The sequence below is a fragment of the Columba livia genome, chromosome 3 (assembly GCF_036013475.1).
Source record: "Columba livia isolate bColLiv1 breed racing homer chromosome 3, bColLiv1.pat.W.v2, whole genome shotgun sequence".
Classification (NCBI taxonomy): Eukaryota; Metazoa; Chordata; class Aves; order Columbiformes; family Columbidae; genus Columba; species Columba livia.
In genome coordinates, this window is record NC_088604.1 from 47,826,296 (window position 1) to 47,853,032 (window position 26,737).

A 26,737-nucleotide genomic window follows, 5' to 3' on the forward strand; every position below is an offset into this window, starting at 1 on the left:
AATATCCCCCAAGGCTCTCTGCTCTTCCTGGGAATGGGGGACAGTGGGCGGGCAGAGCTAATTACAGCAGAGGCCTCTTCTAGCCCTCCCCTACCACCAAGGTCAGAATTACTTCTTTGAAGAGAGGATGCGAAGGGGAATGCACCCTTCAGATGCTGAGTTCACTTTTTCGCCCTAAATCTGTGATTTGGTTGGTTGGTTAGTTAGTTTGTTTGTAACCCTTTTCCTGCAGAAGGGCATGCTTGGGTGGCAGGACTCAGCGCGTGTCATCCCATGTGTCATGTCCAGGGCTGTCAGGAGGGTGGACTTTGCCAGCTGCATGCAAAGGGCTGCTGGATGTCCCCGGTGGGACCCTGGTGGTTTCTCACCACCTGCTTCTGCTGAACAGCTGGTGGGATTTGCAGGAGCTGCCTTAGGAACTTGCACATCGTAGAATCATAGAATAGTTTGGGTTGGAAGGCACCTTCAAAGGTCATCTAGTTCAACCCCCCATGATACCAGATGATGCCAAACATCCAGCGTTGAAAGTGTTTGGATGTCAGGAAAGAGTTGTCTTTCTGCATCTAATTTGCTTAATGCTTTTTTTCACCTTGCAACTTCCATAATTTAGGGAAAATGTAACAATCCAGAATACATAATACTTAGTTTTATGTGGCAAAAGATGTGTATCAGTACAACATGGCTGAATAGAAATTGTGGGTGGACTTCCCTTATGTTTTAGTTTTTTGCTTTTTCTACATCCCCAAAGCATCCTCACTACTTCATTAAATTATGTTTCCGGTTTGCAAAAACTCATGGGAAAGAGGAAGAAATTCTGAGACCTATTTGGGTTGGGGATTTTTAAGTTCCTTGGGAAAAGCGGTACTGCAGCCTTACAGAGCTAGGCAGAAGATGACTGTTTAAAACCAACAGATTGGTACATCCTAAAGATCTCCTTGCCTGGACTCACAAAACCCTTTCACCAGAAATTCCTGCGTACATGCACACAATTGGCAATTTTAATTATTTGTAATTTTGGGGTCACTGTGTCTGTTTTCTTGTTTACTTGCAATTAAATTTCACTGGAGACTTGAAATCAAAAACTAAAACTGGTAGATGAGGCAAATTTTGAGTTATTTCATGAGAAGGCACAAACACTGGTCTGGACAGGTGGGCAGAACATGTTGGATTGTCCAGAACCTCCTGTGTTAGCGACAATTGAATGCAGAGAAAGCAGTTTGTTTCATCTTTTGTTTGATTTTTGTTAGAGGCCCTCTGTAAGGGTGTTCATCCCAAGGGAGATTTGTGCAACAGCTTTTTGAGCAAGGTGACATGGGGTGTAAACTGAAGTTCAGGTGAGCAAGCAGAGCTGTGGAGAAGAAGAGCTGCCTCTGGTTACCTGGCAGCTCACAAGCTCAAGTTATTGTCATGGTTTCTTTCCAGTGTTATGATATGTGGTGCCTTTCCCTACTCCATGGCTACCAGACAACTTCATATGGTGAAGTTAGAACATTAAATATGTGAATACAGTATAAAATAAAGTATAATTCTCCCAAGTGAGCATTAGCAGCATTTACGGGTCTGCAGATAGCGTTTTTCTCCTATCGTGTCCTGGTATCCCAATTGTTAAAATAAACAACTACTTTTGATTTATAGGGATAACTTTACAGTTTAGGAGCCTGTATCTGAAATAACAAATTAGCCACTCACTACGAAACACTGAAATAAAAACAGACCAGTGTGTAACTTGGACTCGGCAGCCACCAGCTGCACCTCGTCTTGCTAATCTTTAGGCTTTTTTTTCTTTTTTTTTTTTTAAGCAGGGGCTTTTAAGAGTTAAGTTACACAACTCTCTTTTTATTTTTAAAGTGAGTGGATTCCTTGTTGCGTTGTTGAGGATGATAAATTGATACCACATGTTACTTCCAGACAAAGACGACTCTGTACTGCAGTGGAAGCACTTGCAGCTGGTGTCTGAGTTAATGGACAGGCTCCACAAGGTAAACATGGCTTGGAAGAGGCTGAAACAGGCACAGGGAAGGGGAATTTTCTCCGTTTAAAGGCTTGAGCGTTTGCTTCTGTTGCCTGACCAGGACGGAGTGTTGAAATCACGTGCAGCCCAGCCTTTCTGGGAGACTCATTCAGTTGTTTGTATCAAATCGGGTATATAGCACTTTGGAAATGTTTGAATGTCCTCTCTGGGACTTAGCTGTTTGCAGTCTTACCAAAATATCAGGAGAGACACGTAATTAGGACATGGTAGCTGTTTCCCTTTTTTTTTGCAAGCAAAATGTGGCTAGTTCCCTTGAGGGGTACTAACTGAACAAAAAGCGGTGCAGTGGATTGACATTTATAAAAGTTAAGAGCATGGCCTAGAGTTTGGGGAATGTGCTGTCACCCCACGTGTTGCTGCCCTGGCTGCCAGCAGGTACCCAGCTGCATCAGCCTAAGCCGCAGTAGGGCAGCAATGCTGCTTGCAGGTGGAACTGTACCGCCCTCTGCTCCCATTAAATCCAACCTGCCTCGTGTTCCTCTGCCCCAGATCTTCCTCGTCTCCAGGGGCTGGTCATTCTTCCCTGCAGGACCACTTCACGGGGGCGTGGGACCTGGCTGGGCTGGGCTCAATGCTGTACAGGATGCTCTTGATCTTTTCTGCAGGAACTTCGGTCTTCGAGTCCAATATAAATAGCAACACTAATAAAGGGAGAAGCTCATCATATTCGTTTTCTACTCCGCTCTTGCACAGTCCGTATGTTGTACCCATCAGTGGTATCTGAGCTCTTTCCAAGGTATCTGCAGCCTGGCTAGCATCTGTCCTACCTACATATGGTCTTCAGGACAGATTGATGGAAGTTCCTTTCCAGACCTTTGAAAGTTTCTGATTGCATTTGGTCATGGAAAAATGTGTTATATTTCCCTCACCATGGCCTAAAATGTCTTCTCACATAAGTCAAAGAAAAATCCCCATTAATTTGATCAGCGGTGGATTCAAATGATAAACTGTATTTTCTTTGCTTCCTCACCTCCTTTGTGGCTTGTTGTATGGTCATATAGTACTAATGCACGTGGTTGTGAGCAAAGATTGTCTCATGATATTTTCCTATATTTTAAGAAGATGGGAACATTCTTTGACAGGTCAGAAACCAGGTAGAAAAAACAGTTATTTCCATCTAGATTGCAGCCTGGTAGCACAGCACAACAACCCTTACTGATGTGAGCTGTCAATCAATCCCAGTGACTTCTGTAGCAAATCTTGCATGTCAAAGGATAATAGGATCCAGCCCTAATTTGGTTTGGCAGAGCATCCAACACAAGGGGAAACCAAGAAACTCAGATACTCTTGCTGAAGAGGTTAGCGGAGGAGGTTACATGAAAGAAGTGGGTTTTAAGGCAGTGTTTGAACAGAGGGTGGAGACGGGGTACACAAAAATAAATTGGCCCATAATTATGCTTAAGAAAACAATCTTCCTACAGAAGAAAAGTAAAGAAAAGCAGAAGCCAGAGCGTAAATGGCATATTGCGTAATGTAAAGAAAAACAAACTGCTTGGATTTTTTATAACCACCAATTTTCAATGCAAAAGTATTATTACATTCTTTCATTGTTTGTGCAATGCCAACACTGAGCAAAAAGATATAAGAAGAAAATTACACGTGTGCACACATATGCAGGAGCCCTCATCCTGAAAGGTGCCTCAGTCTCACGATTTTACCTTTTAGGATTTTTCATGGATTTAGGCCAGATAGTTTCATGCTGTGGCTACCACCAGCAGAAATAAGCCATTTCATGAGAATACCATAGGTTGAAAACTGTTAGCTGCTGACACTTTGGCTGAGTGTTTTTATATCTGAAGCTATGTGCCACGTTAGGTGTGCCATCTTGGATGTTTCTTTTCTGTGTTTTCTAAGATTTTTTTTTCATTAGCAAGAGTCATGGTGCTGTGTATTCTTATATCCAGCATTTTTAGGTGGGGAACAGCATGGTTTCTGTGGCTCTTGTAGCCTGGCTTGGTGTGGTGCTCTACATCTGGTTGTCTTCGTCCTGTTGCCAACTCTTTGCAAGGAGAGATCCCCATGTGAATGTTCTTACAAGTGGTTGTCCATGAAAGTCACAAGTGGTTGTCTGTGAATGTGAGAGCTACCTGCCTTGATGCAGTACAGGCTGGAGATTCTTTTTAAAAAGGTTATTAAAAAAACAACAAACAAACAAAAACACCACCAAAACCACCACCACCAAACCCCAGCAATTTTCCAGCCAGCTGGGAGAAACTGAAGAAGAAAGCAGTGGTGCCTAGTTATTAGAAGTTAGAAACAGACTGTTCCCAGACTCAAAATATAGTTAAAATGTCATCAGTTAAATAATAAAAAGCTCTTTCCTTCCTTAGACTGAAGAACTATTGTGCTGCAACTCAATCCACCGTATTTTGATGGCATGATAGTCCCTTAGAAATGTACAAGTTTATAGCTGAGGCACTGACCCAAACTTCTCTTGAGTATGTCTGCAAAGTCTGGTCTGTTGTTTGTGCAAATTGTTTAAAACATAACAGTTGCTATTTTGAACCATAGTCCATATGATTTCTCTTTTCATTAAGTGATAATCACAGCCGCGTCTGCTGTCTGCGTACGAGAAGAACTTCAGGCGTGTTTTCCATTTCACAATCTGACAAAAACCACAACAGGGGGAAAAAGGCATTTTATACTGAAAAGAATAGCTTAAAAAAAAAACCTGGGCTGTGCTTCTTTATTCATCAAATGTGTCTCCAGTTCACTTATGTCAAACATCCATTTATCCTAAGGATGCAAATGTCGAGATGCTTATGAATGATTTGTTGATTGATTTATTCTTTGCCTGTTTGAATCTGGAATTTCTTCAGTGCTTTGTAAATGAAGGACACTTATCTTGAATGGTTTGAATGTGCTGTGATCCTGTTGACTTTGTGCTTTTAAAACATGCTGGTAGAACAAATAAATTTTTCTTCCTCTTTAAAGATATAACTGGTAATTGCCAAAATTTAAGAAAAAAGAATTTATGCAACTTCTAAAACTTTATCATCTTTAACCTGGAGGAGTAGCATAACTGTTTCTTCAAAGGAATGTGGGATAGCTCCAAAACTCTTTGGACATGCACATGGAGGAAAACAACAACAAAAAAAACACACACACACACACAAAACAAAACCCCAAAAGCATTCTCACTAACAAATAGTACCTTGTGCTTCGTTTGAGCCATATTTTAAGCCCAAGATCAGCAGGATGAGTGGAGTGGGATTTTCATCCCATTTTGATTTAAATCTGGAATAATTTCACTAGTGCTGCTGCGGGCTGATTTTGTCTGCCTCTTTCTGGGGTGATTATCACTGGTTTGAGCTAACACGGGTTTTGGATGGTAGATGTTGCTGATTTGTGGAGGCGGGTAATACGGAAGGGCAGACTGTGCTCCAGGATCCCCTGAAAGCCTTGTATCTTGTAGCATCCTGTACGGCACAGTGCGTACCACTGTGTACAGCAGCTTTATACAACTGTATCTAGCACCGTACAGAGGCAGGGATATTGTCAGATTTTTGCTTTGTCTTTGCAGTTTTTATTTTAATGGACTGATGGCAAGATTGCTGATAGTATGGAGGTTTGTCCTGAGTCCACAGTAAGGGAGATACTTCTAGCTCCTTGCTAGCAGGAATGGAGCTGTGTGACAGTCCCTTCCTTCAGGTGCAAGTTACGGGGATGTAGGGATGGGCACCAGGAATGCACAGCTGGCATAAGCATGGGGCTTGCTTTGCAGGAGCCGCACTCCAGCCCTCCTGTATCCACCACCCGAGAAACCCATGTTGGTGTCCAGGAGGGCCCAATGTTTTTATCCATATTGCTGTTTTCATGTGATGCTGGTTTTGTGCTTGAGATTTGGGTGGCAAAACAAGAGGGGAGCTGGTCTTGACGTTTTGTTTTCTTCCTTTCCCACAGAATTCGATCCGGCACAACTTGTCACTCCACAGCCGCTTCGTCAGAGTGCAGAATGAAGGCACTGGGAAAAGCTCTTGGTGGATGATTAATCCAGATGGTGGAAAAGGTGGCAAGGCGCCCCGGAGACGTGCTGTGTCGATGGACAACAGCAACAAGTACACGAAGAGCAGAGGGCGGGCGGCTAAGAAGAAGGCAGCCCTGCAGACCGCCCAGGAGACGAGCGAGGACAGCCCTTCTCAGCTCTCCAAATGGCCGGGGAGTCCCACCTCCCGCAGCAGTGATGAGCTGGATGCATGGACAGATTTTCGCTCCCGTACAAATTCAAACGCCAGTACGATCAGTGGCCGCTTGTCCCCGATTTTGGCAAGCACCGAGCTAGATGATGTTCAAGATGATGACGCTCCACTTTCTCCCATGCTCTACAGTAGCCCATCGAGCTTGTCCCCATCAGTAAACAAACCATGTACTGTGGAGTTGCCTAGGTTGACTGATATGGCTGGGACAATGAATTTGAACGATGGACTGACAGATAACCTCATGGATGATCTCTTGGACAATATAACACTCCCTCCCTCCCAGCAGTCGCCTACAGGAGGGATAATGCAGAGAAGCTCCAGTTTTCCATATGGTTCCAAAGGTTCAGGGCTGGGTTCCCCATCAAGTAGTTTCAACAATGCTGTGTTCGGGCCATCGTCGCTGAATTCCCTCCGCCAGTCACCCATGCAGACCATTCAGGAGAACAAGCAGGCCACCTTCTCTTCCATGTCTCATTACAACAACCAGACGCTGCAGGATCTCCTTGCCTCTGATGCACTTAGTCACAGCGATGTCATGATGACACAGTCTGACCCACTCATGTCACAAGCCAGCACAGCTGTGTCCGCCCAGAATTCCCGCAGGAATATAATGCTCCGCAACGACCCCATGATGTCATTTGCCGCGCAGTCCAGCCAGGGCGGTCTGGTCAATCAGAGCCTGCCTCATCACCAGCACCAGTCCCACAACTCCTCTCTTAGTGGCAGCCGTGCCTTGTCCAATTCCATCAGTAACATAGGCTTGAGTGACTCGAACAGCTTGGGATCCTCCAAACATCAGCAGTCATCTGTCAATCAGTCTATGCAAACACTTTCTGACCCTCTCTCAGGCTCCTCTTTGTACTCCTCTAGTGTGAACCTCCCGGTCATGGGACACGAGAAATTCCCAAGTGACTTGGACCTGGATATTTTCAATGGGAGCTTGGAGTGTGACATGGAGTCCATTATCCGCAGTGAACTCATGGATGCAGATGGGCTGGATTTTAACTTTGATTCCCTCATCTCAGCTCAGAACGTTGTCGGTCTGAATGTGGGGAACTTCACTGGTGCTAAACAGGCTTCATCACAGAGTTGGGTACCAGGCTGAAGGATCTTTGAGAACAGGGAAAATGGGCAAACAGGTCAGTGCCCCATAGACGTGGTAAAATACGTGGTTCCTTAGTTTTATTGGAGTTTGCGCCAAACACTTAACAGTTACTGCACACTAATAGTATTAATTTGGCTTGTGATGGCTTGCTTTGTGTTGGCACATGCAACAGGAGCAACCAATAAACATTTGGAGGTACGGAGGGAAATGAGACAAAGCTATAAAAGCTGTTCGGCTGCAACACTGTCAGCACGCATCTGATGCTATGCGTCCTTCTTAATTTAGCCATGGGAAATGTTAATGACAAATCAGGCAAACCAAGGTGGAATATTTGTGGGGTTTAGGAATCACAGAGCCTCAACTTGTCTCCTTTGAAGTCGCAACGGATGAATTCTTCTCTGTAGCTGATGCTGCACAAGGCCAAGCTGTGTTACAGAGGCATGGGGCAAGGGGCTTTGCAGTCAGTGCAGCAATAATGCTGCAGAGGAGGAGGAAGAGCATCTTTGCAAGATCAGTGCATGCACTGAGGGTCGGGTGTGTGGGACAAATTTGGAGTGAATTAGAGTTGCATTGCTGCTGTGGTACAGCAATGCTAGTGAAGTTGTTTGTTTTGGTTTGGTTTGTTTTAAAATTGTATTTCTTGGGAAAAAAAAAAAAAAGACATAGCAAATGGAGGAATTATACCTTGAAATAGCAAAGGTGGCATTCTAGTCCCAGAGATGTGCTGTGTTTAATGTTTTAAATATGCAAAAATTGTTGGTCTCTCCCTGGACTGGGGTGGGTATCATTTTCTTTTGGACTCCACCAACAGAATATCTGTAGTTCTGGGTTCTGACGTAGGTGCTTTTCAGATGTTAGCCTCTTCAGATTAATGTTTTCCAGATTGATGTGTTTTTTTCCATTGCTTCTTTTCCACAGCTGGGGGCATTTGAACTTATAAACATTGTTTCTGTCATCCTTTGTGATTTTGCAGGCTCCTGCCCATGCCGCTGCCTGCTCACACGTACATATTCACTGACTCATAGGGTAGGTGCCACACAAAGTGCCCTTTCTCCTTTGTTTATTTATTAGTATAAGGGAGTCGATTTCAAAATATAGTAGGATAAGAGGTTAGCTATAAATTATTGAAAGTGTTCTATTAACTTCAGAATAGTATGTAGGGTATCCCAGTGGTGAGGTTAAATGAGGTTAAATTCATTCAGTTTGCAGCTAACTTCCAACTTCCTTATTTTCTGGATGAAGGATGGAAAGAAGGAGTTGGTGTCATTTGACTTTACTGTTCATAATTTGCCCCTTTCATCTTTAATTGAGTTTTCATTCTCTGTTTCGCAGTTAGCTGTTCGAGGGGAAGCTTAGCAGTAGATGAGCAGCAGTGGTGAACCTCCTGAAGGTTTTCCCTTGCGTATGGAGTACTGCAGGAGACATCTACTGTGATCTGCTCTCTGAGGGAAAACGAGACGACACAGGAATCCTCCTTTCAGTCATTCTGCAAAGCTGCCTCGCTCCAGTGGAGCGGTTGGTTTGCTTTCTCTGCTAGTGGGAGGATTTTTCTGGTTCTTTTGCATCTTCTCGTGGAAAGCAAGAGGGTTGCAGTGCATGGCCAGGAGATGGGCTGTGGGAACAGGCTGTACAGGACATGTCCCACTGACCCTCCACAGGACAGCAGCTTGACAAGGCCAGGACCACAGCTGAATTCTGGTTTTCCTTCAGTCCCAGTGCTGCAGAATTTAAGAAAAGAGGGGGGAAAGAAAAAGGATTGACTTGTGAGCCAGGAAGCAAAAACTTGCAGGTTGTCATGCTTGCTGATCAGTTCTCTCTTCCTCCAGGTGCATGAGCTGTTTGGATCTAGAAACCATTTTTGCATGAGGTATAAAAAAAAAAAAAGGTCCGTAAGAATTTTATTGCTGGGAAACATCCAACAGTGCGGTCTGCCAAATGTGGCCTAAAAAGTAGATTTTATTGACAGCTTTGCTTGATACAAGGTAAATAGGGCGGCCTCCGGCTTTCATATCTTTGTTGGCTCTGCATGGGTAGAAGACGGCTGCAGGAAGACCTGCCTGGGCAGCGTGGAGGAGGCACACCATGCCACCTCCTCACCGGTGCTCGCCCCTGCCTCTTCACCCCAGCCCGTGCCATTCACGGAAAGTGTAGCCTCTCTGATCTTGTTCAGGCTGCTCCCTCAATAACAGAACTGACACATCTGTGTGAGTGGAGTCTCGTTGCAGAGGACAGATTTATTAACGAGACAGCTCTCCTCAGCGGATTACTGTCCAGTCATCTGTGGAAGCCTCTTTCCCTCTCTCTGACAAGGGGACCGGCTGCTGCGAGCTGCCTCCAGTATCAGGTGCAAGTGCAGATGAGTTCTGCTGAGCTGGTTCATCATGCACCATTCCTCCTCTATTAAGCAGCGCTGTTTGAGAATTTGCCTCCCTACGAGCATCTCATGTTTTCATAGGGGTGCCTCGTGTGACATCAGATACAGTCATTCTGAATTGCTTTTTCTGTTACTTCTCTATTTTGGTGTCGCAACAGGGACCCTTAAGTTAAAATCTTTGCAGGCTTGGAAACTGGGGAATGCTTTCAAGCTGAGGAGCCTGGTGCTTGCTTACACTAAATCCATTTCACGAGGGTGGCCAGGTGTGTTTCGCAGGCAGACAGAAGCAGTTACAATGGGCTGTTGGCATACCTGGGAATAGTGAGTGCTGTGTTCTCCATGAAAAATAAAAGGAACGTTGGAGTCAGTTTTCAGGAAAAAAATAAGAAGCCAAATACAAGGTATTTAGGTTATACATACTCTAGGTGTAGAGAGGGGGTTTACTTTGGAAGAAAATCAACTACAGTTTCTTCATAAGGGAAGTGAAAAACCTGTGCCGGAGATGCCACCATTGCTGATTTAGTGGCTGTGCACGTTTGCTACACACAAGCCTGTGCATGGTCCCTGGAGAGAGCCTTGCCTGGTCCCTCTGTGCTGGCCCTGCCCATGAGGCTGGCCGTGCCCAGCCTTTCCAAGGGCCATCATTGAGGCATATAAATGAATTTGGGGTTGTTTTGTTTTGTTTTGTTTCCTCTTGTAAGAAGGAAAGGAGAAAATCAATATGCTTTTTTCTTGCTTTGTTCACCCAGCCATAATTTTCGCCTCTTAAGCTGGCTGGGGCTTGTGTTGCTCTGTCTCTACCTCCTTCCCAAGAGCACCGGATATGCCCTCTACCCACTCAGATAATTATCACCTTGTTTTTTTCAGCTTGTTTATCAATAAATAAAGACGTCTCCATTCCCTCACCTGTGTCTAAAATACCTTTTATTTTGAAATCAATGAGTCCTCTCTTAGCCTGGGATTCCCATAGCTCCATGCTTTGCTCCATGGTCCTTCTCAGCCACCAAGTCTCAAGGGACTTGGCATTCACCAAGGAGTAGTTGTGAACAGACAGGCACAGTAGACCACTGGGGTGTTTACTGCTGCTTGGAATGTCAGGAGCCTATGATCAGCTACCGCTTGGGCAAACATTTCCTTGGGTATCAAAACCCATCTAAGAAGTTGTTTTTACCTTGGTTCTTGCAGTGATGCAGTTTACAAGGGCACTGCACAGGCAGCGATGCTGGGAGGGCTTGGGCAGGGGCTGGAGGGTGGCTGAGCACAAGCAGGGCAGGAACTTCTTGGGCTGGTTTCACCATCTGAAAAACTCATCCAGCTGCATCTTATGAGACAGATTTTAATGTGCCGTTTAGGGGCATGTCTCTGGGCTCCATAGCAGAGCTGTCCCGGAGTCACGTTGACTTGAGAACTGCAAGTAAAACACTTCACAGATCAGTTAAAGTCACTCATTTTGCCCTATCATCATCTAGGTACCACACGATCTTCCTGTAGCAGTAGAGTGCACAAGGTGCTAATAGCAACATCTTGTAACGTTCACACAATTTGGTGACTAACATGTCTCATAAAGCAAAATCCTATGAATTATAACAAAATGCCTGTTGATATTTCATTAGTCCATATCAGTTTGAACTACCTGATGATTTTTTAACTGGCGTTCAACCTGTTTCTGGGTGAAATTCATACCAAAGATGAAAGCACAGTTCTGAGGATGACTTACTATTCGCTACACCACCATCTTAAAAGTCGAAGTAGATAGTGAAAATATCTCCATTTGGATGGAGTTTTGAATCAGAAAGCTCTGTACAATATGCCACTAGGAAGATTATTTTTATGCTTTACCAGAAAGCTTGTTTTCTGTTCTTTCAGGCTGAAATGTGGAAAGCAGAATCAGTGGAGCTCTTTCCTGAGGATGCTGATGGCCTCAGCACCACAGCTATACTTCCTGCTCTCTAATTTTCAAAAAATGAGGTCTTAGGAGTAGGGCTGGTAGGTTTCTTACATGGAGCCAAAATGGGGCTGGCTGCCTTTAAAAAATCTAAAGGAAATTCAGGAGCAGCAAATTCTTCTGGTCCATTTCTAACAGGTTAGTGGTTAAGGCAGTGGCACGCTCTTAAAGTTTATGTGTTGTTTCAGCCAGCCCAGGTTCTGAAAGGTGGTTTTGTGACTAGCTGAACATCATGCACACCAGGCTTAGTCTTTGAACAAAAATATGTAGAAAATGTATTTTGCTGGGAACAAGGATCTCATTAACTCCAAGGAGGGCCTGCCCCAAGCAGGTTCCTCGCCGCCTGGGCACACACCAGTGACAGGGGAGCAAACTCAGCACTTGTGGCGGCTGGGGAGGAGGGGGAAAAGCCAGGCAAACCCCGCTGGGGTTGCCCCCCATGTGGTCCTGCTGACCGTGGTGCCCCTTGAAGCCCCTTCCACTCGGGGGCCGGTCCCACACTTGCAGGGATGCGGTGGCTTTTGCTGCATGAAGGCGGCAGGAGCTGACACACAAACATGATGAATCGCTCACTCCTTCTGGGAGCAGGGCTTTTTGGTTTTGGTGTGTTTTTTAATTTGGGTTTATGTTTTGGGGTTTTATTAACCCAGGAAAAAGATCTATATAAACCAAGATTGCCTCTGCAGGCTTATGTTGTGAGTGTACAGCAGCTGAAGCCAGGACAGTGGTCTGATCCCGTGGTTTGGATGTTCTTCTGTCGGTGTTTTGTATAGATATATTTTTTAGTACCTCATGCTTTGTCATGTGATTCAGCAGCAATAATTAGGCAGAAACTTGCTGTCCCTGCAGATGCCAAGATTGCAGGATGACATACTCTCACCAGATGACAGCACAAACTGATATTTTTAGAACGACTTGCATCAACTGGTCTCCCCAGTGCTTTCCTCCCTGGATCAGCAGCACGCAGGTTTTATTACAGAATGAGTCTCCACATATCGTCTTTTTCATGTGAATGAGCCATAATGATTGTTTAGAGCTGCAGATCAGCACTGGTCCCCAGACGTGCTGTTGCCTGATAGCCGGGATGGTTACAGGTGTTTTTTTTCTTTTTTCTTCTTTTGAGCCAGACTTTTAAACAGCCCCTCCTAAAAATGTATTTTCTTGAAGAAGTGCGTAATAAGAGATCCTTTTTAGAAACATAGCGTCATGCAGCTGAGGAAAGGTCGAGATCTTTTTTAATAGCAATTCAGCCCTCAGCCAAGGTGATGAACTGACAGCTGTAGAGGTGTGAGTGCCGTGTTGATGACAGCCGAAGAGCACAGGTCTAGCGTGGGCTAGCAAGATGCTCCCATCAGCGCCACCCCCAATGGAGTGCCCACACGGTGCGTGGGGACACTGACCCCATTAAATCGGGTACCTGCGGCTGGGTGGTGGGAGTGCTGCACTCTGGTCCAGTCTGTGGGGGCTATTTAATCAACTTTTCCACTCAAATTACCACGCAGGGTGGCGGTTGTTGGAGTCTGGCGGAGCGGACATCTGCTGAGCGGTAATCGGATGGAGACGCAGCTCAGCTAATGGAGACTGCTGTGTAGCTGCGGTTCTCTGTGGTGACTCCAGGAAAAAAAGCCACTTTTCCCAGATGATGCTGTGGAGGATGGCTTGTGTTAATGCACTTTTGCAGCTGAGCTGAGTATCTTGCCCATTGTTTTCCCCTTTACTGCCTGCTCTTGCAAACTGCTTCTCCTGGCTTTCATGAGTAATTTATTTCATACAAATGTAGAGAAAATCTGGTTTTGAGGAAGGGCCTTCCCTCTCTTGCCTTTTCTGCCACCTGTTAGTCATGATAGAGGATCTCCTGCCTTGTATCACCATGGTGGAAATCCTCGTGTGACCCGTGTGAGCATTATTGGTGCAGAAGAAAATGAGAAGACTCCATAGCAGGGAGGATGTTTTTAAAATAGGCTTGGTACCTGGCAGAGAGAAAGAAACTCTATGAGGACATTCAAAAGAGTATGTAGCATGTTTCCATAGCACTGTAAACACATAATTCAGGATATTTCCAGCCATGCAGGTACTTTTTACTCTAAAATGCAGCTCTTATTGTTCAGAATCAAAAGTGAAAGCAAAATCCTTCTCTGGTCTTGCACAGGTGCAGTACTTATCCATTGTTTTATGGTCCACAGTAGAGGTCTCCTTCCCAGTTGTCCCGAGTGCCTAAAGAAAGCACCATTATTTCAGCCAATGTACTTTACCCCTAATAGAAGATGTATTTTGCAAGCATTTTTGGCATTCTTCCTCTAGCGCAGCAGCATCCTGCATAGAAGCTGCTGTGCTGAACACCCAGGCTGATACCTTGCAATCAATGGCAGTGTCACCCATAACTGGCAGGATTTCCACCTCACTCCTCGGGCCCCTGAACAAAAGGCCGGGAATAAAATTTACCACAAGGTTGTCAAGTGAGAAGCCTGGAGACCTTGTAGAGGGATGGTGTCCTGTATCTAAACTCTTCTCTGTTGGTCAGGGCAGAGGATTGAACACAGCCAGATGTGATGGTTCTCAACACTAATTAGGTAGTTAGCACAGTGCCTGTGCTGGAAAGCCAGCATAACTGCACACTCACATGCCTGTAGATGTGAAAACAAGTGTGACTGCATGTGGTCTCCTTGTACGGGCAACAACACAGTGACATACGTAGTGGAGTCTGCATGTGTTTGCTCCTCTTGCAAGCAAGTGAATTTCCTGTGAATTTGGTTGGGCAGCATCAGGTCCCAATACATTAGGAAAACCTGGTCTGCTTCTAAGTGTGTGAGCATAAGTGAACCAGTTTCTCTCTGGGTATCTCCTTTTCATCTGTAAAATGGTTGGAAGGGACCTTACTCACCTTTGAGGGTAAAGTGAACTGTGTGGAGGAGTGGTGGATTCTCCCTTGCTGGAAATGTTCCACACTTGGCTTTACAGGACCCTGAGTAACCTAATCTAAGGTCTTGCCTGCAATAGAAGGTTGGACCAGAGGATGCTGAAGTCCCTTCCAGCCTGGACTTTTCTGTGATTCTGTAGACAACTTGGATATCAGAATAACATGCATATCACTAGTTGTGGGACCTCACTACAGTTCTGGGCAAGCCTTTCATCCCAGGGAGCTGATACAGTGTGAGAGAATGATCTGCTGTCTTTAGTTAGATTCACTTCCAAAATCCTTGGTTGTCTGCTACGGTTTGCAGTGTTTCTTAGAGTGGAAGAGCAGCAATAGAAGGAAAAGAGACACTTCCATGCTTTATGTGCCTGCTCAAATACCAGCACAGCAACTTTTTAGCTCCCAAAAGTCTCACTTTTGTGCCGGCGTTCTTCCTCTTTCCATCCTTCTCCCTCACTCTTTGTCCCTGATTCTGAACTGGAAAAGATGTATTTTTATGAGTAGAATTTAAAGAGAAAAAGTGAAGTTGCAACATGCCTGAAAGCTCAGGCCTTAGAAAGAAAATATGTTCTTGCCAGCTCTTTTTTTCCCCTTGGGCTTCACACCCTCACCTCAGCATTGTGTCTCAGCACAGAGCCATCCTAGTGCAGCGTACACTGAGCCTGCGGGCTGTCACTATGCCACACCTGCCACGGCGTCGGCATTCCTGAATTTTATTCTGATGAACAAAAAAATCTCATGCTGCAGTTTTGTCATTGTAGAAGGATTTGCCACAATAGTTATCTTCTTTATTTGTTTCTAAACAATTTGTGTGTATTCTTTAGTCTTGAGCTGTGAAAACCTCGGGTACATATTAACTTGTACCCACTCGCTTTTTGAGCCTATCCCCATTTTTTGAGTAGATGCTGTGCTGCTGGCAGCAATGACGAATCAAGGGAAGAGGCACTACATCAAATGGACATTTGTCACCAAAGGATTCAAGTTTCCTTCAAAATGTTTGCATCCTCAATCTCTGGACAGATAAAGTGGTTATTTGGATTTCCTGTCCCTGGGGAGTCATTACGGAGTGACACACAAGGAAAACACTTGTTTTATAGACCTCTAAGTGGTGGTATTTTTCCAGCCAAGTCAAGGGATCCTTGGTAGGCCATCATACAGAGGACCTGTGTGCTGGTAGTGTGGTTTCCGGTGCTATAATTATGTAAAGAAGAACATAACTTTTAGCAAACAAATGTATGGGCTCATCATTAGCTTACTGACAAACTTACCACTCATGTACATTACCTGTTCCTCGCTCTTGGGGAGCATCGATGCATCATCTTTCTATTCTGAATAAATTTCTGATGCTGCATAATTGGCACTGGTGGGAATCAAAGGGAGAAAGCAACAGGCAGTAGATGATCCTTCAGAGCTCCTCTGATGGTGCATGGGCTGCCATGGTGCTTGCTTGGGTGATAGCTATCCAGTTAAGTGGTGTAATAACATGAGACAGAGGTGAAGAAATGTTGTTGCTGGCAGGGAAATCACAACCGAAAGCTCATCTACTGAGTACAGCAAGAGTAGTTACTGGTCAGTAACAAGGTAAAGGACAGGAACGCAGAGAAGAGAACAGAAGAAAGGGGCATCTTATCTCCCACATAATTGCTTGCAAGCTGAAGAATTAGACAACACAGAAATACTGGGTTTTTTTTGTTTTACACTCTTCCACCAAATAGGATAAATGGATTTAGCATCTAGGGTTCAAAACATCTGTGGGACATGACAAAAGCGGAGTTCCTTCTCACCCCTCACTTAATGTTGTTTCTGTTTTAAAGTCATTATATTCACCACCCACATGCATATATGCTTGCATAAGCTACAGCTTGATAGAGTAGTGTGGATTCTTCTAATGTCCAGCAGATGTATCTTGTTTCCAGCCTTCTCTACCCAGGGGGTCGAAACAGCCATAGTGGAATTGCCTTTAAGTGCGTGTGTGACAGAGCCCAGGTGTCAATGCAGTTGTGAAGACTGCGCTCCAAAGCCTTTGCTTTCTTCAGGAGAAAGTCTTAAGGAAGTCTAAGAAACTTCAGGAGAAAGCCTAAAATTCCTCCTTCCTTTCCACTCCCTGATGACTGAAAATGGGCTTCAGGTTTGACAGAGGAGCTTTTCGAGGGAGAACTGATAATTTTCAAAGGAGTGGCTTATGAAGTACAGGCAGAGGATGTTTTTCAGTAGTGCCCTTTTTGGAAGTTCCCCCCAACATAAGAAACAAGAAACCATGCCACACGTAAGAGGGAGCTCTACGACTTTGCTGTGGCAAGTTACCAATGGTTGCTCTAACCCACCAGTCCTGCTGGGCTTCACCTTTCTTGTATCCCTCCTTGACCTCTATTCTATTTATTTTTTTCATCACTCCCTGTGCTCATACTTCTGCTGCTTTTACCTCCCAAAACAGGACGCAATGGTACAGGTCAGGGAAAAGGATAAGGTGGGGACTAGGGTACTTTACCTGGAGAACTGTGTGTTGTCCTTAGAGGACAGCGTTGTCCTGGCTCACCAGAGGAGAAACCCTGTCTGCCTCTGCAAACTCAGGGGGACACTCCAGAGGATGAGCTTTTCCGATGGCCATCAGGAATGGGATAAAACCTCATGGTGGGTCAGGATGCAGCTGGCGATATTTGGGGGTAGGAGGTGGTGACCACTGCGGAGTTGTGGTTGAGGACCACTGGTAAATGGAGATGTATCTGAAGTGTTTGCTTCCCTGCCTGATATGGTTTTCGTTGCTCTGAAGCAGCAGACCACTGACTCAGGGTTAACAAAAGCTTTTTGTGGTGAGACAGAAAGTGAGAGTGTGTGAGTCTAGTATGGGCTTCAGTGGGTAATTTGAAGGCAGGCAGGTTAAGACTTTGATCTACTTCTTTTCATTTTTTAATCCATTTGTGAAGTCTGTGTAAACAGAGCTGTGAAAATTGAGTGTGTTTTGGTTCTGCTACAAGCAAATTTCACCTCAGCTGCATGTCTGTCTCTTAGAGGCTGGCACAGTCTGAGGACGGCAGTGCTGCTTCCACAACTGATGCTCATGAGCATCCATCCTCCATTTTTTTCCTCTTGAAACTTTGTTTCATAGTATAGCATTTTACATACATTTTTAAACATTAAACTCTACTCTGGTACTTCATTGGGAATTTTTGTAGTCATTTACTGTTAATTAAATGGCTTCATTTGAAGTCAGCAAGACTTCCCACTCTGGCTGGGCTGCAGCTGTGGGACCTGAGCCTTCCCTTTGGGTGAGGTTGCGCTTGGGGAAGTCACCCGTTTCCAGCTCCCCTGGTGCAGAGGCTTTAAGGAGAAGCAGGAAAAAGGGCCTTCTCTTGTTTGAGCTGCATACAAGCCACTAACCAGGTTTTACTGGGGGCTACCAGGCCTGTCTGGATATCTTCTGCTGACCTTGTTACAGCCATCAGGACACACCAAATAGAGTTGTTGCCAGGCAGTCACATTAACGAACGGCTAGCGTTAATTTGCCCTTTGAAAACGAAGGAATCAATATGTTGATCCAGTCAGAAATCCCTTTATTCGCAAAACAGTCTACCCCAAAACCCTCCACATAATTAAGGCTAAAGCCAAATTTTGTTTGGGTGAAATGCACAATCTGTCTACTCCCTAAGCTGTGCTGAATGAAGTTCTCTCTTAATGGCGCAGGGAGCAGCTGTCATGCTGTTGCTCTAATAACCATGAGACAGAATGATTAAATTTCCATCAATCATTTAGCATTATCAGAACAGGTCATTTTGATAAAATGTTATCATAGGATCAGTGCCTGGCACCTTAGAAAGGAGAGGGGCAGTGATGGAGAGTCATCTCATGACTGCCTTTGAGTGATCCCCCTTGCAGGAGATGCTGGTCCAGATTAATCCAGCCGTTCCCCTAAATCCACCATTTTTCATGAAGGTACCGGATACCACACGCTTTTGAGAGTAAAGACATTCATGTAATCAACTCAAATAGCTTTTTGGTTTCAGCAAGTGCCCCCTTGTTCTTCCATTGTATAAAAAAATCACCAGTCATTCACCTCAGGGAAGATCCTCATCAGGTTGTAAGTGGTAGGAGGGACTAAGCCCTGTTTTCAGGAGCCATTTCAGAGTCAGAAGTTACATGCCTAGCAATGCAGATGGCTACCCAGCAAGTTTCCTGAAGATGCATTCTTTTAAATGCACATACTTTCCAAAGTTTCATAGCTATAGAATAAGCTGGATGCTAACCCTGTCTTTAAAGCCCTGCCTCTTGATGTGTCATATGAGCAGGAAGATGGAGAACTCCGAAGTCTGAACCAAAATTCCTGGCTCCTCGCTGCTTCTCTTGAGGAGCCTTCTTCAGCTGTCCTTCAAGGATGGTGGTTGATATCAAACCCTGACAGAAGATTCGTCCAGCCTTTTGGTGATGATGGGAAAGGGTGATCATTTTGGAGAAAAGCTGGAGGATCCTTCCGTGCTTCACCAGGAAATAAGCTTAACAAGTAGATGATGCACTGGGCTTCTGTAAATCAGACTTGGCTGTTGGGTTTTTTTGGATAGGGGAGCAACTGCTCAGGATCAACTAAACCAGCGAAGCAGCACACTCACACCGTGGCAAGGTTGAAGCATTTTCAGGCAGGGTCATGGTGCAATTTATTCCTTGTTATGAATTTGAAACTTTTGGGTGCAAACAAATCAAAATTGCTTGTCAGTGTAAGGTGGTGTTGGGTTTGGAGGTTTGCTTGGTTGCCTTTTTTTACTGTGTTTTTTTCCTACATGCAACAGTCTCACTGTCTTTTCTTCTTCCTCTCCAGGCCCTCAAACTGACACGAGATGTAGAGAGAACCCTTTGCCAAATCTGCTGTCAGCAAGTGGACAGTGATACTGTTTACAGCTTATGACCTTTGTGAACCCTGCATTATTTTCCTAAAGAAGCAGACTGTTAATAAGCCCCTTACTGGAGTGAAGATCCTCCTTTTTTTTTTTCTTTTCTTTTTTTTCTTTTTTTTTCCTCTTCTTTTTGGGAATTGAACTTATTCTGAAGTATGCAAAATCTTTCTTTTCTGGGATGGCCAAGCACCTGCTGTGGAGACAATGTTCAGCACCATCCTGTTGAGAACACACTGTGTAGCCTTTACAGTAGTTACTTGTCGATGAGTATGTGGTGTTTCAATATATTAATGGTTTATGGGATGTTTTAAGTTGGCTTTTCTTTTTGGAGGTTTTCCCTGTCTACCCCCCTCCCCCGTACAACCTCCAGTTTGATTTCTTTAGATTTTTGACCATTTTTGCTCTCTCTCCCTGGGGAATCTGAAGTACTGCGCACACGCAAGGAGATGCTTATAACCCAACACTGCTCAGATGTCAGGGTTTTCTGAATATACAGCGTTTGTTACACCAGTCCACAGGCTGAATTCCAGAGAGGGGTGATGTGCGTGATCTGTTTGTTGGGTTGGTTGGTTTGTTTCTTTCTTATTTCTTTCCTTAAATTTAATGGTACAGCCCTGTTTGGTTTTGGTTTTTCTTTTTTTCCCTAAGCATCAAACCAGGGTTGATTGCAAAAGAAGGGAAGCCGGTGGATTTGCCTCGTGGCTCGTGAGGACAGACTGACAGTGGGTGCGTTGCCTGCACAGGCACCCACCGAGGCAGGAGCCCCTCTGCTGCCCGCCCTTAGCAGGGCTGCCCCTCCTGCCGCAGCCAGCCAGTGAAGGGTTACAGGCTGAACTGCCACCTGTAAACATGTGTTTGAAAAAGCAAAAGTTAAGGGAAATACGCCATTTTGCAGAAAAGCGTAGAGACTGGGCATCGGCAGATGGCTTGCAGTGGCAACGCCAGGAGCTGAGGCACAGGTCATTGCGAGGTGTGTTATTGCATCAGTGATCCTTTTTGTTTGTTTGTTTTGGACATATCCTTGGTTATTTTTTCCTTCTCATTATGTATAATCTGTCGTGGCAGAAAAAGCAGGAGAGGGAATGGCAAGGTGAACAGTATCATACAAATGGCTTTTCATGTAAGCACAGATAGTAACAGGATAAATGACACTGAAAGAAAAGGCAGTTTTATATATTTTGCTTCTAAGATTTTCTTTTGTAAAATTAATAATAATAATAATAATAATGAATAAAAGGTATGGTGCTGTATAGATCCTCTCTATAATCTGGAAAGTTTGATTACTTTTTATTAGTATCTTGGTGGGGAGGGATCCAAAAAAAGAGGGGGAAACACCATTGGTACATAGGAACTCGATAGGAAGACGTTCTGAATAGGACAGTGTATACATAATTCTCCAAAGTGATAAATGAAGTTTTTTTTTTTCTTTGCATAAGAGCATTATGCATATAAATATATAAATATATTTTATTATGTACAGAAATGGATCATTATGCATGGATGTTAGGAAAACAAACTAGCATTTTAACCCAAAGTCTCAGTGCATGAGTTCCCACAGACCCGTGTCCCATGCAATGTGGAGTGACTCCCTCTCGCCACTCACACGCACGCACACACAAAAACAAGCATTCATGGGCCCTTCCTCGCCCCTCACTTTCCAGGTCCCTGAGGTGATTTTGGTGAAACAACAGCTCCTAGTGTGATGGACGTTTTGTTTTTGTATTGTAGCCCCCACGCTGTTCTCTCGTAAAGATGCACCTCTTGGTTTCTCCCCACAGTTATAACTGTGTAGACTCTGTGCAGTTGTGGTTATCGTAGCCCTGTAGCATATCGACTCTTCACGCAGCCAAGGGTTTATCATTCGTCTTTTAAAAAGCTTATTTTTTCTTTTTACACTGAGGTGGTCTATTTGTCAGCGTGGGGACTAATTTATTACATTTGTTGGAATTAGGTGATCCTCATTGCCCATCTCTACCAGCTGCCAGCTACCCAGGTTGCTCGTGTGCCACAGTCACCTGGGCTAGGGGTCTCTTTTTATGGAGTCGCGTTGCAGGCACCTTTTACCAAAATTGGTCAAGAGCTTTATCTCCAACCTCCTCTGAGCGTGTAGCATTAGCTCTCAGCTTCCCAGTACACCCCAAAATGCAAGTGTACGCTGAAGGACTTCCCTCCGGTGCTCCTTTCCCTGAGGCTCCTCTCTGGCTGCCACCCTACGGCTGGGGTCGTCCCCCTGCCCCACGGTTTCGGCCACCAGCAGAGCTCATGCAGTGGCTCCCCGTGCCGGGGTGCAGCATTTGGCCCCTGCCATGGGTGAGTCCTCTGGTGAGACCCAGGGTGCCTGCTCAAAGACCAGCACCAGTAAGGCCTGACTTGATGGTATGGCCGAGGTGACAAAAATCCATCATTTTACTTTTTTTCTTGGTATGAATGCAGTTCTTGTCAAAGGCAAGGGAAGGCCTGGTAGCTTAAACCAAATGGGGGCAACTTCTGCTCTGCTATGGCAGCCTGGTCCCCTTGAGTGCAGCGGAGCCAGCTCGTACTGGCCGAAATGAGAGGGAAAACTAAGGTCCACTCTGTTCAGAAAACGGAGAAAAACCAGTTGGTTCAGATACAGCCTATCAATGACAGATAAGTTTTTTTTCTTAAAAAAATAAAAGCATTAGCAGCTGAAAGGCTTAACCTGCCTCCCAGCAATGATGAGGAAAGCATTTCCAGTGGTGTGTCTGGGACTCGCTGGGCCCCTGCTTTGGAGAGTAGCCAGCACTTGCCGAAGAACAGTGGACTTGGCCAGCCTCTTCAGGGTTGGTTTGCTTTGTGTTGCTCTTTTTTGTGGCCAGAATTTTCAAATGGAAGTGCCTGGTGTCAGGCACCGAGTGTCGGCGACCCCATTGTGGTGGCAGGGGACGAGCCGCTCTGCCCTCGTCACTTCTCAAAGGAAGGAGAGGAGTGCCAGGTGCCCCAGGCCCAGGGGAAGGTCACCACCATCTGCGCCCACTGAGGTGCCCAGTAAACACCCTCCTCTTCTGAGGTGCTAAATGAATCTTACTGAATTCAAAGGGCCACTTATTCAGGTGTCAAAATACAGACTTGACTGGCTATTTTGGGGAAAATACCTTTTGAAAACGTTTGCCTTTGGGTATTTGAACATGTTTATGCCTAGAAGTTTTACTTCTGAAATCGTGTAAAACGGAGAAAGGTCCAGAACATTTATATAGGTATCATTTAAACATTTGATCTAAACAAAAGGTCTAAAAGGGTGACATTTGTGCAGTTCCTAGTCACAAGTTTGGGGCTTGATTTAATAATTTTGTAAAAAAATTTTCTCTTGAGAAAAATTGAATAGTTGACCACTGCTTAACTCCAGAAATGTTTGTGCCACCTCTTCAAAAAGTTACCTTTTAGGTCATGTATTTCTCTAAAATGATGTCGTTGCTTGGCAATCGGTGTCCTGTGTGTGTTTTTAGTACACAGTATACCTTAGGAATTGGCAATGGATGCGAAGGAGGACCAGATACATTTTGTTACTATGGGTTGGAAAAAATGGATTGTACATTTGGCTTCACATGTTTAACTTTTTTTTAAAAAAAAGTTGCATGATTGGAAAAAATATGTATACAGTATCTGTAAAACTGTTTTATCTGTTTTTGTTTCAAGCCATGTAAATTGGAAGAATATTAAATCCACAGCCTTATCACGCATGGCCGTCTTTACATACCGAAGAGCTGAACAGTTTATACTTTTCATTTGGGCTATCTTGTACTTTCATTTGAAAGCAGACACTCTCATGTTGCAGTCTTACTGAGGATTTTATATTAAAAAAAAAAGATGCTGCCCTGGAGGAATATACTACCTTACTACACAGAGGTTGGAAGGAAGTTTGTTTTGGAGCAAAACCTGCCCCTTTCCAAATGAAGTAGAGACGCATTGCTTACTCCACTTGGTGTTAGTAGATATTGCCTTGTGTATTCCATTTTAAATTGTAATCTAGTTTGTAAAAGAGATGGTGACGCATGTAAATAAAGCATAATGGATCTCTACATTGCACATTTGCCTTTGCTCTGTTTTATCATGCCATGGATGGACATCTAAACACAGGACCTGGAAAAGGGGTGACTTCTGAGCTGGGTGAAACCAGCTGGTGGGGATTTGGGGCTGGGGAGGGGACTTGATCCTGCATCCACTTGAGTCTATAAACACTTATTTACATGGGCCTCTGCACTTCAACCCTTCACCCAAGCCTGCCTGGGTTTGGTGATCAAATAACCCCCAACGGAATAATTTCCTGCTGCTAAAAATCACAAAGTTCACTTGATTTTGGGAGGTGGCAGGGGTTGTCCCCTGGGATGGCGGCTGCAGCTGCAGCCCGGCTTACCCCTCCTGGGAGACAACCAGCCCAACTGCAAACCGGTTGGGAGAAGAGTTATACCCCTCCGTGGGCTTGGCTGGGTTTCAAACTGTCTTTGAAGAACGCCTGGAGAACTTGAAACCACCCATTGGGGATTTGGGGTAAGAAAACCAGCAGCCTGACTTAGTAGAAAGTTATAGAGAGGGCTCTGGCCAAGGCACAGGAGAGCACGCTCAGAAATACGAGACAAGTTGACAAAAAACTCTTCTCTGACCCTAATGGGAAGCCACAGGTGTATATGGTTTTTTGGAGTAATTTTCAAGGGTAAATGATGTCTTCAAGAAAGAGGAGCCTTGACACACAGCAGGGAGGGGATTCCCATGACTCTGGGGGGACGGCCACTGTGTGGTCCATGCAAAGCCCACAGGAGTATTGTGCCCAAGTACTGCAGTATAAAGAGCAGCTTGGGGATATCCCCTGTGTAACATAGCAAGAGCTATTCAGGCCTTGTCCTAACTACGGATAGCCTGAAATACTACAAGATCAGTCAGAAAATAGCCTTTGACTGGGATAAGTGTGTGTGTAGCCTTCCCAGAGTGAGAGCACGCTTGTCCTGCAGCAATTACGGCTTCGCCTTGGAGCTGTTTTGCTTGATTTTTCTGAAGGCTCCTCCAACAGTGATCTGGCAGGGAAGGACCCGCGTCCTCCTTCTTTTTGGCATCACCCCACTGGTATTTAGGACAAATGATGAGAGAGTTTGGCCTGGTGAGATGCCAGGTGGAAGGGCCTCGGCCTTGACCTGAATTTAGGTAGGGGCAGCAGCAGTGACGACGAGCTAATCAAACCCTGTGCGAGTTTTGTGCTGAACCCACTTGGTTGTGTTGTGCAATGCTTTAGCACTGACCTTCATTTCACCCGGCCTTGGAATAGATCATTCTTATCTTTCTGAGTACTTTCAACATAAGTCCAAACATTTAAAATTTCTCCAAGTTGTCCCAGAAGACAAAAGCATTTTCGAGCTGCTGCTGAGACTGGTGAGGCAACTGAGAGTTATTTTGGGAGCTCCCCACCACATATGCTGAGTTGCGAGTTCAACCAGACCAGGGAAAACAGTGTTTTACAGCTCTTGTTTGGCTACTGCTGCCAAGGAAGTTCTGGATGCTTTCAAGAAGATAGAGATAAGCAAACCTGGGAGGCTACCTCTTTTTCTGGTGGAGTCACTGTGACTGGTATCTCCCTGTTCAAAAGGAGGACTTCTTGGGTGAAGTGGAGCCCAAGCCAGATGGAGTAGATACGGCTCTTGCTGGCGGAGAGATTTATCCCGCTGCCAGGGACTCCTGCACTGTCTCATCGCTTCTCTGTTTGCCTGACCCAGCCCGCAGAGCTCTTTTCTCCACTGGCTTTGCCTGTGGAATTTTTTAAATGAAAATACTTTTATCATGTAAACACAAGACATAGAAAATACCATTAGAACAAAAAAAAAAAACCAAACCAACCTTTTTTTTTTTTTTTAATGTCTAAATCTTTGGAAAACTTTGGAATTGTCTGACAAAAATTCCAAAACTCTGGTTTGGGTTTTTTATTTTCACACTTAGATATTCTTTTCATACTAATGACACCAGTAGCTTTGCATGTGCCACAATATTTACTTATTAGAACGAAGTGTCTCCTGCTCTTATTGTTAGATGCTTTGATGACATACCAAGGAATTGATGTAATCTAGAAAACAAGAGAAAATATCTTGATTCAGTAGTAATAATTGGCCTAAATGAAGGTCACTGTTGTATGCCTGTGTGCCATTCAGGTTTAAAGATATCTATATCCTGTGAATGACACGTGGTGAAATGGGGGAAAAAACGGTAAAAATATATGACATCTCATAAAAGTCTTTCCAGCTTCCAAGACAACTACTATCCTGATCAGGATTCCCTCCCTCAATTTTCACTATCTTTTTAGGTGATACCTTAAAGCTTTGGTTTTGCCGAAATTCAAAGCACAAGGCAGTTCCCAAGTGCTGCGTTTCCCTGGGGATCAGTGATGCGGCGGTGCAGGCTGGCTGCCACGCTGCCCCTCTTCACACACCCTGATGGGCATTGAGGCTCCTGCTGGTACCCGTGGAGCGTGACCCCGCAGGGGTATCAGGATTTGGCTCTGTTTCATGTCCTGAGGGGCCACTGTTAGCCCTGTAAGAACCCACCACTGGTGCAGAGAGGTGCCAAGGCAGGAGGATGGGGAGGCCATCAGTGGGAGCAAAGCATGGCAGATGCTGCGTGGCACCTCTCTGAAGCTTCATCTGCTGCATGGATAATGGATCCTTCTTCTGTTCGTAACTACCTTGGAAAAGGATGGCATCGGTTGGAAAGTGCTGACTGAGAAAGGAGGTTGTACTCTCACCTCCAAAGGAAAACATGGAGGAAAACTTTGCATTGACACGGCCACCTCGAATGTCCACCCTAGGGAGCAGCAGAGGATGCCACTCCTGACACCTTCCCATCCAGGAGGACAAAGTCCAGCCTTTCCAAGCCTCTGCTGTGAACAACATGGCTGGTGTCTGGGCAGCTTCTCTTGTTGCTTTTGTTGCTTCAGAAGAAAATTCGTACTTCACCAGCACTTTATTTTAAATCTCCATAGGCTCCTCCTACTTAAGGTTATCCAGGCTTGTACACCATTAACTAGTTCATGGATGGATGTCCTGGAGAAAAGTCACTGCTCAGAAAGCAATTCATAAAATACATAAAATAATAATAAAAAAACCCTTTGTCCCTATACTCATTAAATTAAACCCATTGTCATTCACACTTCTCTTGAGAGTCATACTTGCAATATCAAACGGCGTTATCAACCTCAGCATGCATCTGTTAAGCAAAATTTACGGCAAGGCCGTCTCATTTATTCAGAAGTTCTTGCTATGCACTGTCACTCAGCCTAGCAGACTCCTAT

At 44.8% G+C, this 26,737-nt stretch overlaps 1 protein-coding gene across 4 annotated transcripts in view; it reads left to right on the forward strand.

Annotated features, from left to right (window-relative positions):
* Positions 1–23,496, forward strand: part of FOXO3 (forkhead box O3) — a 95,260-nt gene extending 71,764 nt beyond the window's left edge. For 2 of the 4 annotated variants that reach the window (XM_065059666.1, XM_065059668.1), the window contains exons 2-3: positions 5,936–7,370; positions 19,377–23,496. In XM_065059666.1, the coding sequence (XP_064915738.1) occupies positions 5,936–7,336 (1,401 nt within the window). In that variant the 3' untranslated portion in view covers positions 7,337–7,370; positions 19,377–23,496. Of the gene's footprint in view, positions 1–5,935; positions 7,371–8,309; positions 10,616–19,376 lie in introns of those variants that run through there. The other 2 variants (XR_010471869.1, XM_065059667.1) reach the window with 2 other exon arrangements.
* Positions 23,497–26,737: the final 3,241 nt, after the last annotated feature.